We start from the raw sequence: 20,791 nt of genomic DNA, 5'->3' as shown, positions 1-20,791 counted from the left end.
GTCCCTCACCAAAAGCTCTTCTGTAAATTACATTGTCATGGGATAAGGGGGAAGGTCCTTTCATGCATTGAGAACTGGTTAAAAGACAGGAAACAAAGGGTAGGAATAAATGGTAAATTTTCAGAATTGGAGAGGGGTAACTAGTGGTGTCCCCCAAGGGTCAGTCCTGGGACCAATCCTGTTCAACTTATTCATAAATGATCTGGAGAAAGGGGTAAGCAGTGAGGTAGTAAAGTTTGCGGATGATACTAAACTGTTTAAGATAGTCAAGACAGAAGCAGATTGTGAAGACCTTCAAAAAGATCTCACCAAACTGAATGATTGGGCAACAAAATGGAAAATGAAGTTTAAGGTGGATAAGTGTAAAGTAATGCACGTTGGAAAAAATAACCCCAATTATACTTACAGTATGATGGGGGCTAATTTGGCTTTGACAAATCAGAAAAGAGATCTTAGAGTTATTGTGGAAACTTCTACACAGAAGTTCTCTGAAAACTTCTACACAGTGTGCAACAGCGGTCAAAAAGGCAAATAGGATATTAGGAATTATTAAGAAAGGGATAGAAAATAAGACCCAGAATATCTTACTGCCCCTGTATAAAATTATGATATGCCCACATCTTGAATACTGTGTACAGATGTAGTCTCCTCACCTCAAAAAAGATATTTTGGCCTTAGAAAGGGTTCAGAAAAGGGCAACTAAAATGATTAGGGGTTTGGAACGGGTCCCATATGAAGAGAGGTTAAAGCGATTGGGACTTTTCAGTTTAGAAAAGAGGAGACTAAGGGGGGATATGATAGAGGTATATAAAATCATGAGTGGTGTGGAGAAGGTGAATAAAGAAAAGTTATTTATTAGTTCCCATAATAGAAGAACTAGAGGACACCAAATGAAGTTAATGGGTAGCAGATTTAAAACTAATAAAAGAAAGTTCTTCTTCACACGGCACATAGTCAGCCTGTGGAACTCCTTGCCAGAGGAGGCTGTGAAGGCTAGGACTATAACAGAGTTTAAAGAGAAGCTAGATAATTTCATGGAGGTTAGGTCCATAAAAGGCTATGGGATAGAAATGGTGTCCCTGGCCTCTGTTTGTCAGAGGCTGGAAAAGGACAAATCGCTTGATCATTGTCTTCGGTCCAACTCCTCTGGGGCACCTGGTGCTGGCCACTCTCAGCAGACAGGCTACTGGGCTAGGTGGACCTGCAGGATGTTTTGCCACTTCCTGGGAGCCACAAAGAGTCATGCAGGGAATCTGCCAACCTGACATCAACTGGACTATAACCCAGACTTTCCATGAAGATTAGAAATGCCGGTTTATAGAGCTTTCTGGCTGGTACAGGGCTGGATAATACAGTTTCTACTGTGTCTTCTAAAGTTTGCGTGTGTGTGTGTATGTTTGTGATTATTTGATAGTGGTATGCACATCTCACTGTAAAATCCTAGTGGAGACAAAGTACTGTAATTTTTACCACTAGGTAGATAAATGAGGTTAACACAACCCCAGCCTGTCATTCATTTAGCCTAACTGTGAATCTGCTGTGCCTTGACTTCAGTAGAATTTAACAGTAAAATAGCTAACTTATGTTAGTAATCTCACATTAAAAGCACACCTTTATTTAAGTGGAGACAAAGTTGAATCTAAAAAAATGTCTACAACATCTCATAGGAAAATATGACTTCAGTGTGACTCATCTTTTCCAAACTTCTAGAAACCAAGGTGAAAATGCAAATATTTATAAATCCTAATTCCAATTTAGCTTGCAGAAGTTAAAAATATAAATATAATGCTATTCTTCAGGAATAAAGATTTATAAATATTTTATTATTACAGTTTAGAGATGTCATGTATTTATGATTCTTCCGGCGGGATCTGGGGTCCAAAAACCCAAGAAATGGAATATGCTGATACTTACATGTTTTTATTTAAATATTTATTGGGCCTGAGTCTTATCTTGCGTCAATTCTAAATCAATATAATTGTACTGTTTTTAAAATTTAGTACTGTTGTACACAAAATGAGAAATTGGTAATATTACTTTACTGATTTCAGAAAACATTCAGAAAATGTACTGGATTCGAAATGGCTGATACAGCATAAAAGCGGGATTGCAGCACAGCAAGGCATACTTTCTAAAAAGCGCACACACCAACATTCTGGATAAACTTACAAAACCTAGATAGTATCAGAGGGGTAGCCGTGTTAGTCTGGATCTGCAGAAGCGACAAGGAGTCCTATTGCACATGGGGGTATGTCTACACTAGCTCCCTAGTTCAAACTAGGGAGGCTAATGTAGGCATTCGAAGTTGCAAAGGAAGCCCGGGATTTAAATATCCCGGGCTTTATTTGCATCTTCCCGTCCGGGCACCATTTTTAAATCCCCCTAGTCCGAACTAACTGCCCGCAGCTACATGCAGCAGTCATTCCACAAGGTGTAACAGTTAACTCGAACTAAGGATTTAGTTCGAGTTAACTGCCCGCAGCTACATGCGGCATTCAAATGTTAGTTTGGACTAGGGGGATTTAAAAATGGCACCCGGACGGGAAGATGGAAATAAAGCCCAGGATATTTAAATCCCGGGCTTCATTTGCAACTTCGAATGCCTACATTAGCCTCCCTAGTTCAAACTAGGGGGCTAGTGTAGACATACCCTCCATTCCACGAGGTTCCACAGATAGTTCGGAATGGCTTGCTAGTTCGAACTATCTAGCCCGTGCCGCATGTAGCCGTGCGGCACGGGGTTCGAACAAGCCGGCATTTAAAAATGGCGCCGGCCGGCTTATGCAAATGAAGCCCGGGAAATTCAAATCCCAGGGTTCATTTGCAAGTGCGGTACCCTTATAGACTGCTAGTCCCCAGTTCGAACTAGGGTGGTTAATGTAGGCAACCGAAGTTGCAAATGAAGCCCGGGATTTGAATTTCCCGGACTTCATTTGCATCTTGCCGGGCACCGCCATTTTTAAAGCCCCGCTAGTTCGGACTCCGGCACGGAGTAGGTAGTTCGGATTAGGCTTCCTATTCCAAACTACTGTTACGCCGTGTGTAGCCGCGGGCAGGTAGTTCAAACTACGGACATTTAAAAATGACGTTCGCCCGGGAACATGCAAATGAAGCCCGGGATATTTAAATCCCGGGCTTCATTTGCAAGTTCGAATGCCTATATTAGCCACTCTAGTTTGAACTAGGGTGGCAGTGTAGACATACCCAAAGGGTTTTAGGGTAAGAGGGGCATCAAGGCTGGGACAGGTGGTTTGGGCATAGGGAGGCTCAGAGGGGCAGGCTTTGGGTAGCACTTATCTCAAACAAGTCCTGGACACAACAGCATTGGCCCTCTTCAGCTCCTATGCAAAGGCATGGCCAATTGGCTCTGTGCACTGCCCCATCCACAGGAGTTGTGTTCTTTATACTCTTATTTCTATTACAAATCTTTAAATAACCAACATCTTTCATGTGTTTATTTTTATTTGATATGTTACCAAGAACTGAAGAAAAGTCTGCCAACACTAATTATAAAAGTCTAAATATAAATAAAAATGTTTGTGTGTTATGGATTTCATAATTATCTTTTCCCCTTTTCTAGCTATATTCTGCTGGAAAACTCCCAGGCACCAGAGTTGCTGAGCTGAAGGCAAAGTACACCACTCTGCACGAGACTGTGATAAGGTACAGTACTTGCAGATTCTTCAGTATATTAGTTCTTGTTTCATTGTGAATACTTGATCCTAGACATTAGCCAAGGTCATAATTCCTTTTTTTTTTTGGAATTGTTTCATTAACCAAATCATTACATGCTTAAAGTAAAAATCTCCCAGTACAGATGAACTGCACAAGGTTCTATACATTGTTCAAAGACCTGCTTACATTGACTATGCTTAAAAAAGAAAGTAGGAAGGCAAGAAAAAAACAAGTATCCTTAAATGGCAAGATTTAAGAGATAATTTAAGCCAAGCAAATATCTTTCAGAAAATGGAAGTCTAAACACAGGGGCTGTGTCTACACGGGCATGAATTTCCGGAACTGCTTAAAACGGAATACTATTCCGTTTTCAGTTTTTCCGGAAAAGGAGCATCTACATTGGCAGGCTGCTTTTCCGGAAAAGCCCTTTTTCCAGAAAAGCGTCTGTGGCCAATGTAGACGCGCTTTTCTGGAAAAGAGCCCCGATCGCCATTTTCGCGATCGGAGCTTTTTTCCAGAAAAGACTACTGGGCTGTCTACACTGGCCCTTTTCCGGAACAGTGTTCCGGAATAAGGACTTGTGCCCTAGCGGGAGCAGAATAGTTTTTCCGGAATAGTGGCTAATTTTGTACAGTAGAGAATCGTTGCTTTTCCGGAAATTCAAGGGCCAGTGTAGACAGCTCGCAGCTTATTCTGGAAAAGCGGCTGATTTTCCGGAATAAGTGGCCCAGTGTAGACACAGCCAGGATGTGTCTAGACTGCACCCTTACCTCAAAATAGCTTATTTTTAAATTTGGCAATTTCAAAATAGAGCACTATTCCAAAATGTCCCTTAACCATACCTGTTATTTTGAAATCTATTTTGAAATAACAGGCTGCTTTAAAGACACTAAATAGCTATTTAGGGATACATCAGGTATCCCGAATAGTTCCGCAGTGTAGATATAGCAGTGATGGCAATAGAAGTGCATAAGCTACAATTTACTACAAATTAAAATGCCTGAGAGCACATTTGTAGAGCAAGAAGCCAAAGATACTAAAAACAGAGAATAAGCAATTATTTTGGTTCATCTGAAGTAAAAAACCTGAGCTAATAGGGTGCGTCTAGACTGGCAAGATTTTGTGCAAAAGCTATTGCTTTTGCGCAAAATCTTGCTGCCTGTCTACACTTGCCGCGAGTATTTGCGCAAGGACACTGACTTTCTACTGTACAAAATCAGTGGTTCTTGCGCAAATACTCTGACACTCCCGCTCAGGGATAAGCCTTCTTGCACAAGTATTCTTGCGCAAGAGGGCCAGTGCAGACAGCCAAGTTAATTTCTTGCACAAGAAAGCCCGATGGGTAAAATGGCCATCGGAGCTTTCTTGCGCAAGAGAGCGTCTATACTGGCACTGATGCGTTTGTGCAAAAGCAAATCTTTTGTGCAAAGGCACATGCTAGTATAGATGCTCTCTTGCGTAAATACTTTTAACGGAAAACTTTTCCGGAAAATCATGCCAGTCTAGACACAGCCATAGAGTTTAAAGGACACAATTAAGGAGGATAAGGATATTACTGAGCCTCTACAATAGTGCCTTTGTATCAGTTTTTACCCTATTATTGTTTTATTTGAGCTTCTGCAGGACTTAAATGATGTCTAGGCCTGTGTTGACCTTCTGTATAGGAGTGAATTTTATGAAGGGGGAACATTCTCAGTTACCTTAGATAAGATTATAACAAATTGAGCTTCAACGTGTAAAACAAATACCATTAGGTTATTCCATAATTGTCCACTGCTTGATTTCTTGCAGCTTCCCTTAAAGCATTGGGTACAACCTACTGTTAGGAACAACATACTCTACTAGATTCACTTTTGATTTGACTGTAATTTCTGTCTTACTATTTTAAAAGTTCCTCTTTGAAAGATTGCATTAACTTGAGAGAAGTACTCTGTCCTTAAAATGGGGAATACCACTGGGACCAACAATATTTCTTCTCAAAACAGAAAGACCTTTTTAGTAGAGTTTAAACAGGATTCAGATTGGTATGTAGGGCCATCCATAAGCCCTTTACACTGCAGTGAATTTCACCCTTTAAAAACTAAAATATAACTTATCCATGCACTACAGATGTAGTTCCTGTTTCAGAGCACATTCTTAGTTCCTGTTAAAGTATGTGGTTTTCATATGTTCTTAGAATAGGAAGTGGTTACCTACCTTGCTGTGAAACAAATATATTGAACTTTTCCCCCTGTGCCACTTCAGCTATGTCTGTGCTATATGGCCAGTTTAATATTATGTTTTTACACTAGATCTGTGTAATTTGAATTCCTATTTTTGGTTGTTTTAATATTTTTTATTATGTAATGAGTTGCTTCAGTTTGGTATTCCAAAATTGTCTGAGCTAAAATGAGTTGTATAAATTTTCCATCTGGGAGATTCCAAATTCCTCTTTCTTTTTAGAGGGAAGGCATTAACTTATTTTTCATTAGCAAAAGATAACTAGTAGTGCTTTGATTATTTTTGAACTTTTGTGAACCTGAAAACCAATTTTGACCTTTGAATTTGACTAAAAGAATAGAAAATTTCAATGCAGCTGACCTGCTTTTAGTATAATGTAAAATTAATTTGGTAAAATTAAATTTCAGAAACCATGCACAATAATTCATATTTAACAAAGATTTCAGTGCTATACATTGCATAACATGAAGGTCTTGTGATTCATTTATCATTGTGACTATTCCATAATAGCCAATACATATTAAGAATAGTCTTACTCTTAAATATCAACTATTTAAGAATTACACCTAACAAAGCCTGCTATATTATTAGATTTATTACAAGACATTGTGTAAGTATATACAGCCAGATATTAACAATGCAAGCAAAGTTAGGCAGTTCGTCATTGGTGAAGTTATGGAAGGGATATTCACATTGAACAGAATAAACCTGCAGATTATGATTAATATCCATCATTGCACTGGCCTCCTAGAAGAAGATTAGGCTGGAGGGACAAGCAATAAATAGTAGGATCAGAGTTCATCTTATGGTACATCTAACATTACAACACTATTTTGAAATAAGTAGCATTATTCTGAAATAATTTAGTCCATATCTACATAGCAGGCAGTTATTTTGAAATAGTGTCAAAATACTGTCAAGCTGGAGGACTTCTTACTCCGACTCCTGTAACCCTCATTGTACGAGGAATAAAGGAGGTTGGAGGAAGAGTGCTCTATTTTGAAATAAGTGCTGTGTAGATGCTCCCTATTTCGAAATAAGCTATTTCAACATAAGATACGGAATTGATGTAGCTCAATTTGCGTAGTATATTTTGAGTTGAGCCCTGCAGTGTAGAGGCACCCTTAGGTTACGGCTGCACTGTAGCCTTCTTCCGGAAAAGCTTATGCAAATGAAGCGCGGCGTGGAATATCGCTGTGCTTCATTTGCATGATTAATTAGCAACCTCTTTTGCGCAAGAGGCTTTTGCTCAAAAAGGAGCTGTGTAGACGGCTCCTTTTTGTACAAAAAACCCCTCTTGTGCAAGAGCTGTTCTTCCTGAAAAAATGAAGAACGGCTCTTGCGCAAGAGGGGTTTTTTGCACAAAACGGAGTCATCCACACAGCTCCTTTTTGTGCAAAAGCGGCTGCTAATTAATTATGCCAATGAAATGCAGCAATAGTTCACGCTGCACTTCATTTGCATAAGCTTTTCTAGAAGAAGGCTACAGTATAGCTGTAGGCTTAGATAAATTGGAGTTTTTCTCTTGACTCTAATAGGCCAGGTATCACCCTAATACCTGGCCTTTATCTTTCTCTCAGGGTGCATCTACACTGCAGGGCTTAACTTGAAATAAGCTACACAAATTGCAATCTCTCTGCTAAGAGCCAAATCCCTTTGCTGGTTTGCAAAATCTCCAGTAACATAAGATGTCATTGTAGGGGGAAAACCTGGTACTTCACAACATAGGTGCACCATTTTTGAAATGTCCAAATAACAGTCTAGGCTCCATATTGACTGCCCCTTCCCCTTTCCCTCCTGAGAACATTCTGGTGCTGTATTTGACTTTCAGCGGGAAAGCAGGTAGCACGAGACTTAAATTCTGCCCAGAAACCACTGGGTATTTAATGGCTGCCTTGCCAGATCTGAGAGGCTGCCCTTCTGGGTGGCTGAGTTTGAAGGTACTGCCGGCACAACCTCTAGAAAGTGCACTAGTCATTTCAGCTCTTCATCTTGCTTAGAGGTGTATGCCCAGCACCACACATATTGATCTGGTTTCAGAAGAGTGATCTTAGCTGCACACAATGGGTGTTTTACCAGCTACCACCCTTTTACCAGAGGACAAACAAACATTGCAGGGAGGGAGAGTATGCCAGACATTCCTGGAATACAGCCAATATCTCTTGGTCCAGAGGTCCACTCCTCATTTGTCAATTTTACCTGGAGGCAGAGTTCAAATCTGTCCCATCATGGGGGTCCCCAAGCTGAAGGATATGGTAGTGGTTATCTGATCCTCCTTCCATGACCTGGGTCCTGTCCTGTGGGAAGGAACTCACCTGAGTTGCAGGCAGCATATCATCTGTTCTATAACTTAACTTTTGTTATGGGGTCCCCACCTTATCTGTGTTCTTAAACTTCCTTGGTTTACCTTGTTTTAGAACTGTTGATGGTTAAATAAATACTTTGTTGTTTGCATCCACAGGGCATGTCTAAACTACATTCCTCTTCCAAAAGAGAAATGTAAATGAGCTCGATTGAAAATGCAAATGAAGCGTGGATTTACAAATCTCGCGCTTCATTTACAAATCTTGCTGAAAAAATGAGGAGTCCGGGTTCTTTCGAAAAAGAGGTTTCTTTCCGAAAGAACCCCATCTAGACTGTGGTTTCTTTTTCAAAAAACCCTTTTTTGAAAAAGCGCTCTCGTGCGATAATGCAAATAAAGCATGAGATTTGTAAATTCACGCTTCATTTGCATTTTTGATTGGGCTCATTTACATTCCTTTTCTGGAAGAGGAATTTAGTTTAGACATAGCCACACTGTTGTTGAATTTATTTTATGGGGCTAAGAGCAAACCACAGTAATAGATGCTGGTGGAGAGATGTTCCTTTAGACTGGTTCTTTTTCAGCCAGACATACCAGTCATCACCACTCCGACTTTTCACTTAACTGTGGATTGCTGTGGCTCATTAGCCCCAGTGGCTCATTAGCCCCAGTGGCTAGATTGCTACACCTGTGCTCCTGGCCCAGGAACTCCAAGCTACTCCCTAATCAAGTCCTTAAGTATGGGGCATGGCCCCCCTTGGTTGGAGCTTCTCAGTAGGTATCTCTTTTCCCAGAGGAGTATATTGGGGGCTTACTTGCTCTCGTGGCTGCTGAACAGACAGGCTCTGATTCATGCCCTTAGACTGCTGAACCAAGCTCCTGCCTCCTTGCTAGTCAGCCCCAAACTGAGCCAGGCTCTTTCCTTTTCTCTCCCTGTAGGCCTGGCATTGGTTGCAAGTAAAGCAGGATGGGGCTAGCTAGGCTCAGAGGCTTTCTTTAACCCTGAAATGTCGGACCATTCTTTCTCTACTCCCTCATGATTGCACATAGGATTATAGCCACTGAAGTTGAGGCCTCAAGTAATGGAACATGGGGAAACAAAATCCTATTTGCTTAAATGCTCCCACAAAACTAAAATTTAAATAAACATAAATGCACACTCCTATTCTACCACTACTACTCCACAGAATAAAGCAGCCTATCATGTTTTTCCCAGTCTGTTTTATAACACTAGTCCCATTCTGTAGTGTTACTGTCACCTAGCATTGTCTGTCATATGGACCTTGAATATACATCAAGTCCTCTATAACTGAACCTCAACACAGAGAAAAAGAGAGAGATACCCATTTTATCTTAATTGTTACAGGTCAACATGTTAGATACAATAACATAATTACAAAGTTTCTTCCTGGTGCCTTTTTAATGATCCTTAGTGCTTTTATTTAATACAGCTTACAGGAATCAGAGATCCAGCTGCTGCAGGATGCCAAACATTTCACTATAGAAATAGAACAGCAGCAACAGGAACTAGAAAAAGCTGATCAGTTTCCAGAAGGATTTACCAGTGAAGTCTCTAGAATGAGACAGCAACTTCTTAAATATCAGAATGAATATACTGCTATTAAAGAAAGAGAGTATGAACTTCAGTACAAGGTGAACAGGTAGGTAATGTTCAGGTATTCAGGTGATCAGGTGCACTTTTAAATAACTCAATACTAAAGAGATAATATGCAATATAATCCAATTTCTTCTGCACCTTTGAGTGGCTACATTGCTTTCCCTCTAATTAGTTATAGTGTCACTTTTTCCAATTAAACAGTTGCCATGATTTTCCCCAGAGATGGCTATATGTCACTGGTGGATGTAATGGCTCCAGAATGTAGTTTGCAATACTTTAAATGTATAGAGTGTTTTAGTGTCCTTTGAGCTACTGTATAAATATGAGACTTAAATAATAATCTATTTCACTGTGTTCTGCAAATTTCTTATAAAGGCTGTTAGTGGAGCATGGTGTCCTATCATTCTGTTAACCAAACTGGTATGGGTATTATATTTAATTGAAAAACTTTTTTTACTCTTTTTAGTACAAATGAAGCAAAATGTCTCTAAGACTGAGCGATTGAACTTGTGTGGAAATTATATCATAAATGTGTTTGCCTCAGAACTAACTTTTTTAAACCCCAAAGCCAATACATATTCAGCCTTCTCTATTAAAGTAATAAAAAGAAAATGTAAAGTATGTTTATACTGCCAGATTACGCCCACCTCTGTAAAAGACGAGATTAAATATAGTCATTTGTTGTGGAAAAAGTAAATGCTTGACATTCTCATGAAAAGCTGAGTCTTGTAAGTATCTTATTTAAAATATTTGGGTTTTGCTGCAAAAAACACTGTGTTCAAATTATCTTTCCACTTCTTTTCTATAGAGAAATGAAGTATGAGTGTCATGTAGTATACTTAAAACATTTATTGTACAATTACAGCAGAATATTGTAATTTAAGTAATTTTTCTTTGTTTTGTTTGGTTAAATTTCTCTGTGCTAAATCCATGTACACCCCACCCTCCCATTCACTATATATTGCCTGCGTGGTGCGAAGGTGGCTGATCTCTCTAGACATGTAGATAGTCTTATGTGTAGTGCTGAAGAGGAGTTGGTAGTCGTGGTACATGTAGGTACCAATGACATAGAGAAGGGTAGGAGAGAGTTTCTGGAAGCCAAATTTCAGCTGCTAGGAAAGAGATTGAAATCCAGGACCTCTGGTAACGTTCTCTGAAATGCTTCCAGTTCCACATGCAGGGCTAGGTAGGCAGGCAGAGCTTCCATCTCAATGCGTGGATGAGATGATGGTGTAGACAGGAGGGGTTTTGATTTATTAGGAACTGGGGAAACTTTTGGGATAGGGGGAGCCTATGCAGGAAGGATGGGCTCCACCTATACCAAAATGGAACTAGACTGTTGGCACTTAACATTAAAAAGGTTGTAGAGCAGTTGTTAAACTACAAGCTGGGGAAAAGCCAACAGGAGTGGAGGAAGACGTGGATTGGACAGACACATCTATTAGGGGAGATTCTATTAATAGAGATGCTCTATGTTCTAGTCAGGAGGAGAGGATGGAAGTATGGGTCAGATCAGATGAGACACAATCAAATGAAAAAGAGTCTAATACATCAGGAAATGGTAGACAGATGAATAGTGTCAAATTATTAAAGAGCTTATACACAAATGTTAGAAGTCTAAATAGTAAAAAGAGTGAACTAGAGTGCCTAGTTTTAAATGAGGATACTGATAAAATAGGCATCATGGAAACTTGGTGGAATGAGGACAATCAATGGGAGATAGTCATATCAGGGTACAAAATATATCGGAAGGACAGGTCATGCTGGTGAAGGAGTGGCACTATATGTGAAAAAAATATAGAATCAGATGAAGTAAAAATCTTAAATGAGCCAAAATGTTCCATAGAATCTCTATGGATAGTAATTCCATGCTCCAATAATAAGAATATAGCAGTTGGGATATATTATTTACCACCTAATCAGGACAGTGATAGTGACTATGAAATGCTAAGAGAGATTAGAGAGGTTATCAAATTTAAAAACTCAATAATAGTGGGGGATTTCAACTATCCTCATATTGACTCAGTACATATCACCTCAGGATGGGATGCAGAGATAAAATTTCTTGATAAGCTTAAATCAGCAATGCGCAACCTGTGGCTCACCATCCCCTTGGGGGTGGTGGCTGTCCTCCAGGGAGGTTGTAGCACTTTGATCCGGACCATCCGGTATTATTTTTCCTGGCTTGGTGCCAGTGGGATGGGGGCAGTGGCAGGAGCAGAGCGGCAATTAAAGGTGCCGTGCTTTTTTTTTTTGTTTTGCTCAATGAACATTTTTCTGGACCCCTTTTATTGGGTTCAGGGGTTGTGAATGCAAAAAGGTTGTGCACCCCTGCCTTAAATGACTGATTCCTCGAGCAGCTGGTTCTGGAACCCACAAGGGGAGAGGCTATTCTTGATTTAGTCCAAAGTGGAGCGCAGGATCTGATTCAAAAGGTAACTATAGCTGGACTGCTTGGAAATAGTGCCCATAATGTAATAAAATTTAACATCCCTTTAGTGGGAAAAACACCTCAGTGGCCCCACAATGTGGCATTTAATTTCAGAAAGGGGAACTACACAAAAATGAGGAAGTTAAACAGAAATTAAAAGGAACAGTGACAAAAGTAAAATCTCTGCAAGCTGCATGGAAACTTTTCAAAGGCACCATAATAGAGACCCACCGTGGCTTAACAACCAGGTAATAGAAGCAGTGACATGTAAAAAATATATTTTAAAAAGTGGGAGTCAAATCCTAGTGAGGAAAATAGAAAGGACCATAAACTGTCAAATGAAGTGTAAAAACATAATAAGAAAAAACTCAAAAAAGTAATAATAAAATGTTTACTGAGTACATCAGAAGCAGGAAGCCTGCTAAACAACCAGCGGGGCCCTTGGATGATAAAGTCATAGCGGAGAAGCTAAATGAATTCTTTGCTTCAGTCTTCATGGCTAAGGATATTGGGGTGATTCCCAAACCTGAGCCATTCTTTTTAGGTGACAAATCTGAGGAATTGTCCCAGACTGAGGTGTCATTAGAGGAGGTTTTGGAACAAATTGATAAACTTAACCAGTAACAAGTCACCAGGAGCAGATGGTATTCACTCAAGAGTTCTGAAAGAACTCAATTAGGAAATTGTGGAACTAACAACTATGGTTTATAACCTATCCTTTAAATCAGCTTCTGCACCTAATGATTGGAAGATAGCTAATGTGATGCCAATATTTAAAAAGGGCTCTAGAGGTGATCCTGACAATTACAGACTGGAAAGTAATGTTAGTACCGGGCAAATTAGTTGAAACTATAGTAAAGAATAAAATTGTCAGACACATGAATGAATATAATTTGTTGGGGGAAAGTCAACATGGTTTCTGTAAAGGAAAATGATGCCTTGATAATCTGCTAGAGTTCCTTGAGGGGGGTCAACAAACATGTGGACAAGGGGGATGCAGTGAATATAGCATACTTAAATTTCCAGAAAGCCTTTAATAAGGTCCCTCACCAAAGGCTCTTAAGTAAAGTAAGTTGTCATGCGATAAGAGGGAAGGTCCTTTTGTGCATTGATAACTGGTTAAAAGACAGGGACAAAGGATAGGAATAAATGGTAAGTTTTCAGAGTGGAGAGAGATACCTAGTGGGGTCCCCCAACAGTCTGTCCTGGGACCCATCCTATTCAATTTATTTATAAATGATCTAGAGAAAGGGGTAAACAGTAAGGTGACAAAATTTGCAGATGATGCCAAACTGCTCAAGACAGTTCAGACCAAAGCAGACAATCATAGAATCATAGAATCATAGAATAATAGGACTGGAAGGGACCTCGAGAGGTCATCGAGTCCAGCCCCCCGCCCTCAAGGCAGGATCAAGCTCCGTCTACACCATCCCTGACAGATGTCTATCTAACCTGTTCTTAAATATCTCCAGAGAGGGAGATTCCATCACCTCCCTTGGCAATTTATTCCAATATTTGACCACCCTGACAGTTAGGAATTTTTTCCTAATGTCCAATCTAAACCTCCCCTGCTGCACTTTAAGCCCATTACTCCTTGTCCTGTCCTCAGAAACCAAGAGGAACAAATTTTCGCCTTCCTCCTTGTGACACCCTTTTAGATATTTGAAAACCGCTATCATGTCCCCCCTTAATCTTCTTTTTTCCAAACTAAACAAGCCCAGTTCATGAAGCCTGGCTTCATAGGTCATGTTCTCTAAACCTTTAATCATTCTTGTCGCTCTTCTCTGTACCCTTTCTAATTTCTCCACATCTTTCTTGAAATGTGGTGCCCAGAACTGGACACAGTACTCCAGCTGAGGCCTAACTAGTGCAGAGTAGAGCGGCAGAATGACTTCACGAGTTTTGCTTACAACACACCTGTTGATACAACCTAGAATCATATTTGCTTTTTTTGCAACAGCATCACACTGTTGACTCATATTCAACTTGTGGTCCACTATGACCCCTAGATCCCTTTCCGCCATGCTCCTTCCTAGACAGTCGCTTCCCATCTTGTATGTATGGAACTGATTGTTCTTTCCTAAGTGGAGCACTTTGCATTTCTCTTTATTAAACCTCATCCTGTTTACCTCTGACCATTTCTCTAACTTGCTAAGGTCATTTTGAATTATGTCCCTATCCTCCAAAGAAGTCGCAACCCCACCCAGTTTGGTATCATCTGCAAACTTAATAAGCGTACTCTCTATCCCAATATCTACATCATTGATGAAGATATTGAACAGTACGGGTCCCAAAACAGACCCTTGAGGAACTCCACTTGTTATCCCTTTCCAGCAGGATTTAGAACCGTTAACAACAACTCTCTGACTACGGTTATCCAGCCAATTATGCACCCACCTTATCGTGGCCCTATCTAAGTTATATTTGCCTAGTTTATCAATAAGAATATCATGCGAGACCGTATCAAATGCCTTACTAAAGTCTAGGTATATGACATCCACCGCTTCTCCCTTATCCACAAGGCTCGTTATCTTATCAAAGAAAGCTATCAGATTAGTTTGGCATGACTTGTTCTTCACAAACCCATGCTGGCTATTCCCTATCACTTTCTTACCTTCCAAGTGTTTGCATATGATTTCCTTAATTACCTGCTCCATTATCTTCCCTGGGACAGACGTTAAACTGACCGGTCTGTAGTTTCCTGGGTTGTTCTTATTCCCCTTTTTATAGATGGGCACAATATTTGCCCTTTCCCAGTCTTCTGGAATCTCCCCTGTCTGCCATGATTTTTCAAAGATCATAGCTAAAGGCTCAGATACCTCCTCTATCAGCTCCTTGAGTATCCTGGGATGCATTTCATCAGGACCTGGTGACTTGCTGACATCTAACTTTCCTAAGTGATTTTTAACTTGTTCTTTGTGTATCCTATCTTCTAAACTTACCCTCTCTCTGCTTGTATTCACTACGTTAGGCACACCTCCAGACTTCTCGGTGAAGACCGAAACAAAGAAGTCATTGAGCATCTCCGCCATTTCCAAGTTCCCTGTTACTGCTTCTCCCTCCTGACTAAGCAGTGGGCCTACCCTGTCCTTGGTCTTCCTCTTGCTTTTAATGTATTTATAAAAGGTCTTCTTGTTTCCCTTTATGCCTGTAGCTAGTTTGATCTCATTTTGTGCCTTTGCCTTTCTAATCTTGCCCCTGCATTCCCGTGTTGCTTGCCTATATTCATCCTTTGTTAGTTATCCTAGTTTCCATTTTTTATATGACTCCTTTTTTATTTTGAGATCATGCAAGATCTCCTTGTTAAGCCAAGCTGGTCTTTTGCCATATTTTCTATCTTTCCTACACAGCGGAATTGTTTGCTTTTGGGCCCTTAACAACGTCCCTTTGAAATACTTCCAACTCTCCTCAGTTGTTTTTCCCTTCAGTCTTGCTTCCCATGGGACATTACCTACAAGTTCTCTGAGCTTATCAAAATCTGCCTTCCTGAAATCCATTACCTCAATTGTGCTGGTTTCCCTTCTACCTTTCCAAAAAGATCTCACCAAACTAAGTGATTGGGCAACAAAATGGCAAATGAAATGTAATGTTAATAAATGTAAAGTAATGCCTATTGGAAAAATAATCCCAACTCTATATACGTATTAAGGGGACTAATTTGGCTACAGCTACTCAAGAGAGATCTTGCAGTCATTGTGGATAGTTCTCAGAAACATCCACTCAGTGAGCAGTGGCAGTGAAAAAAAACTAATAGAATGTTAGGAGTCATTAAAAAAAGGATAGATGATAAGACAGAAAAGATCTTATTGCCTCTATATAAAACCATGGTACGCCCACATCTTGAATACTGCGTACAGATGTGGTTGCCTCATCTCAAAAAAGATATATTGGAATCAGACAAAGTTCAGAAAAGGGCAACAAAAATGTTTAGGGGTTTGGAACAAGTCCCATATGAAGAGAGATTAAAAAGACTTGGACTTTTCATCTTAGAAAAGAGGAGACTAAGGGGGGGTATGATAGAGGTCTATAAAATCATGACTGGTGTGGAAAAATTGAATAAGGGAACGTTATTTACTTATTCCCACAATATAAGAACTACGGGTCACCAAATGAAATTAATAGGCAGCAGGTTTAAAACAAACAAAAAGAAGTTTTTCTTCACTCAGCGCACAGTCAACCTGTAGAACTCCTTGCCAGAGGATGTGGTGAAGGCTAGAACTTTAACAGGGTTCAAAAAGAGCTAGATAGATTCATGGAGGTTAGGTCCATCAATGGCTATTAGCCAAGATAGGTAGGAATGGTATTCCTAGCCTCTGTTTCTCTGGAAGTGGGTGATAGGGAAGGGATCATGTGAGGATTACCTGTTGTGATCCCTTCCCTCTGGGGCATCTCGTATTGGCCACTGTTGACAGAGGATACTGGGCTAGATGGACCATTGGTGTGACCCAGTATGGCCGTTCTTATGTTCTTATCTAAGCTCCACCCAGAGATATTGGCTATGTGTAAAGTACATTCCTCTTTCAAAAGAGGAATGTAAATTAGGCAAATAGAAAGTGCAAATGAAGCACGGATTTAAATATCCTGCGTTTCATTTGTATATTCATGTCCAAGCGCTTTTTTGAAATAGAGTTTTTTGAAAGTGGAAGCACAGTCTAGAGAGGGTTCTTTCAGAAAAAAAAACATTTTTTGAAAGAACCCGTACTCCTGAAAAAATGAGGCATACAGGTTCTTTCGAAAAAGGGATTTTTTTCAAAAGAACCGTGTCTAGACTGCGCTTTCACTTTCGAAAAACCCTTTTTTGAAAAAGCGCTTGGTCTCATATATTCAAATGAAGCGCAGGATATTTAAATCCGCGTTTAATTGGAACTTTTGATTTGCCTAATTTTCATTCCTCTTTTGAAAGAGGAATGTAGTTTAGACATGCCCATTATGTTTCTCTGTTTTATTTTGTTTTTTTCTCTGTTCCTCTGTAACACCTAGCAACCAAGTATGCTTTATTAAGTATATCTTTTTGTTTTGTTAATAAAAATCACCTTTTTTAAGGCGATGATTTGATTCTTGTGTCTTGGAAAGTAGCATACATGTATGGACCTCTGGCTAAGACTGAGAGATCGCCTATCAGAGATTTGCAGTTTGTTTTCTGTTTTCCTCAAGCTCTCTTGTGGTAAAAGAGCTTAAGGGGTATCCCTCTGAAAAAAGTTCAAGTGCTTCTTCCTGGATTTCAGAAGAAGAGGGGGTTTTGTTTTTACACTTGATAGTGGCAGCTACTTCCCAAAGGCAGAAAATCTGTGGCCTTGGGGAGTTTTTGTAATTGGAAGCCTATAGAGGCAAAGTATTTAAGGTCTCTTGTGGGCTTCCACCTTCTTAACTCAGATTGCCAGAGTGGGAAACAGCCTTGACAGATATAGACACCAATGCACACAGCCATACATATCTGCAAGTGTCAGTCTTCATATATGGATTTACGGGTGGAAAGATGGTGCAAATTGAATAATTTATGTTGGAGCAGTGAGAAATGAATGGGATTGTGTACAGAAGTGAATTAATATGTGAATACAGAGAAGGAGTCTAAACTTATGTCATTGGAATATTTTTTCTTTAATCTCATTATGTTGATAGAGGATGTATCTGAGCCTTTAGCTATCATCTTTGAAAAATCATGGAAGTTGGGTGAGATTCCAGAAGACTAGAAAAGGGCAAATATTGTGCCCATCTATAAAAAGGGAAATAAGAACAACCCAGGAAACTACAGACCAGTCACTTTAACTTCTATTCCAGAGAAGATAATGGAACAAGTAATTAAGAAATCCATCTGCAAACATCTGTAAGATAATGAGGTAATAGGTCACAGCCAGCATGGATTTGTAAAGAAGAAATCATGTCAAACCAATCTGATAGCTTTCTTTGATCGGGTATCAAGCCTTGTAGATAAGGGAGAAGCGGTAGACATGGTATACCTAGACTTTAGTAAGGCATTTGACACAGTCTCATGTGACCTTCTTATCAATAAACTAGGGAAATGCAACCTAGTTTGGGCTACTATAAAGTGGGTGCATAATTGGCTGGATAACCATTCTCATCCGGTCATCTGAAGAAGTGGGCTGTGCCTATGAAAACTCATGATACCATCTACGTGTTTTGTTAGTCTGTAAAGTGTTACCAGACCAATTTTTGTTTTTTAAGTTCATTCTCAGAGAGTACTTACTAACGATTCACAATCATGCTGGAAGGGCATAACAAGTGGGATTCCGCAGGGGTCTTTTTGGGACTGGTTCTGTTCAATATCTTCATCAGTGATTTAGATGATGGCTTAGAGAGTTTGATTGGCATGATTATTAAGTTTGCAGATGATACCAATCTGGGAGGGGTTCCAAGTGCTTTGGAGCATAGGGTCAAAATTCAAAATTATCTGGACAAACTAGAGAAATGGTCTGAGATAAATAGGATGAAATTTAATAAGGACAAATGCAAAGTTCCTTCCTTAGGAAGGAACAATCAGTTTTACACATAGGCTGTGTCTAGACTACATGCCTCTGTCGTCAGAGGCATGTAGATTAGACACATAGGCAAAGTCAAATGAAGCCGCAATTTAAATGATCGCGGCTTAATTTACATTTACATGGCTGCCGCACTGAGCCGGCAAACAGCTGATCGGCTTTTTGTCCGCTCAGTGCGCTAGTCAGGACGCTCCCCTGCCGACATCAAAGCCCTTTGTCGGCAGCCCCGTTATTCCTCATGGGACAAGGTTTACCGGGGCTGCCGACAAAGGGCTTTGATGTCGGTAGGGGAGCACCCAGACTAGCACGCTGAGCAGACAAACAGCCGATCAGCTGTTTGTCGGCTCAGCGTGGCAGCCATGTAAATTTAAATGAAGCCGCAATCATTTAAATCGCGGCTTCATTTGACTTTGCCAAAACAACAAATCTACATGGCTCCGTCGACGGAGCCATGTAGTTTAGACATACCCATACAGAATGGGAAGTGATTGTCTAGGAAGGAGTACTGCTGAAAGGGATTTAGGGGTCATAGTGGCCCACATGTTTAACATGAGTCAACCTTGTGACACTGTTGGAAAAAAACCAAATATGATTCTGGTATGCATTAACAGGAGTGTTGTGAGCAAGATCCAAAAAGTAATTCTTCTGCTCTACTCTGCGCTGAATAGGCCTCGGTTGTAGTATTGTGTCCAGTTCTGGGCACCACATTTCAAGAAAGATATGGAGAAATTGGAGAAAGTTCAGAGAAGAGCAACAAAGATGATAAAAGGTCTAGAAAACATGACCTTTGTGGGAAGACTGAAAGAATTGGACTTATTTAGTTTAGAAAGAGAAGACTGAGGGGGACATGATAGAATTTTTCAAGTACTGTATCTAAAAGAGTGTTATAAGAAGAAGGGAGAAAAATTGTTCTCCTGGGCCTCCGAGGATAGGAAAAGAAGCAATGGGCTTAAATTGCAGCAAGGGAGGTTTAGGTTGATATTAGGAAAAACTTGCTAACTGTCAGGGTGGTTAAATACTAGAATAAATTGCCAAAGCGGGTAGTGGAATCTCCATCACTGGAGATATTAAAGAGCAGGTTGGACAGACACTTGTCAGGGATGATTTAGACAGTGCTTGGTTCTGCCGTGAGGGCAGGGGACTGGACTTGATGACCACTTGAGGTCCCTTCCAGTTCTATGATTCTATCATTAAACTGATTTTTAAATGTAGGACACAATGTACAAAACTTTCTAACAAGATGATAAATAAAGGGGAAGATGATAATGACCCAAATTCAGTCTTTACACAATTCCATGCAAGTCAACTGAGTTGCTTTTGTTTATAGCCAGGGCTGATACAGCCCAATAATACAGAAAAGAAATATAAAATAAAGAAACAGGGAAGCATTCAGCTAAGGTGAACCCTCATCTAATGTAACTTTTTCATATTGGTACGAGGGTTAAGAATTCCACTTTTGTGGAGTGAAAAATGAGAAATAGTCTTTTTTCTTTTCTAGACTAAGACGGAAATAAAATGTGAAACACATATGATACTAATTGTATGTTAAATAGTAATCAATTGAATTGAAAATGGGAGGTGTTTAAATTATAAGATTTATGTGCTATGTTTTCTTCTGAAAATAATTTCCATTTCAATCATAGGGGACAATCCCAGAACCCTTGCACAGAGTAACTTCTTAGGCCACGTTAACACTTACTGTGCTAGAGATCAGTCTTCTGGGATTTGATTTAGCGGGTCTAGTAGGGACCCCCTGAATCAAATGCTGAGAGAGCCCCCAGTTGGTGCTGGTACTCCTCAATTCTCAAGGAGTAAGATATGTCAATGGGAGTGTTTGCACCCATCAACCTCCAGCTGTGGAGATGGTGCCAAGCTTGGCTTAAGGTACTTAAGGTGCCACGCTTGGCTTACCATCTACTCTAGCTGCATTATTTACACAATTGGAGTTGAGTACCTTAAGCCGACTTTCTGGATTTACCATAGACCTGGCCTTAGTCACACAAATAGTACCACTGGGATCAGCAGGGTTACTCACAGAAGTATTACTT

The 20,791-nt window shown here is 40.0% G+C and overlaps 2 protein-coding genes across 2 annotated transcripts in view; one reads left to right on the top strand and one right to left on the bottom strand.

Moving 5' to 3' along the window:
* Positions 1-20,791, top strand: part of CCDC146 (coiled-coil domain containing 146) — a 160,177-nt gene that overhangs the window by 70,107 nt on the left and 69,279 nt on the right. Inside the window, exons 3-4 of the mRNA XM_075926722.2 lie at positions 3,581-3,663; positions 9,649-9,858. Coding sequence (XP_075782837.1) covers positions 3,581-3,663; positions 9,649-9,858 — 293 coding nt within the window. The remainder of the gene's footprint in view (positions 1-3,580; positions 3,664-9,648; positions 9,859-20,791) is intronic.
* GSAP (gamma-secretase activating protein) overlaps positions 7,450-20,791 on the bottom strand; it is a 151,694-nt gene continuing 138,352 nt past the window's right edge. The window contains exon 30 of the transcript XR_012903342.2: positions 7,450-8,192. The gene's annotated coding sequence lies outside the window, so the exon portion shown is untranslated. The remainder of the gene's footprint in view (positions 8,193-20,791) is intronic.

Source organism: Pelodiscus sinensis, chromosome 1 (assembly GCF_052426305.1).
Source record: "Pelodiscus sinensis isolate ZL-2025 chromosome 1, ASM5242630v1, whole genome shotgun sequence".
NCBI lineage: Eukaryota > Metazoa > Chordata > Testudines > Trionychidae > Pelodiscus > Pelodiscus sinensis.
The sequence above is the reverse complement of the archived record's forward strand: the minus strand, read 5'-3'. Positions and strand labels throughout refer to the sequence as shown.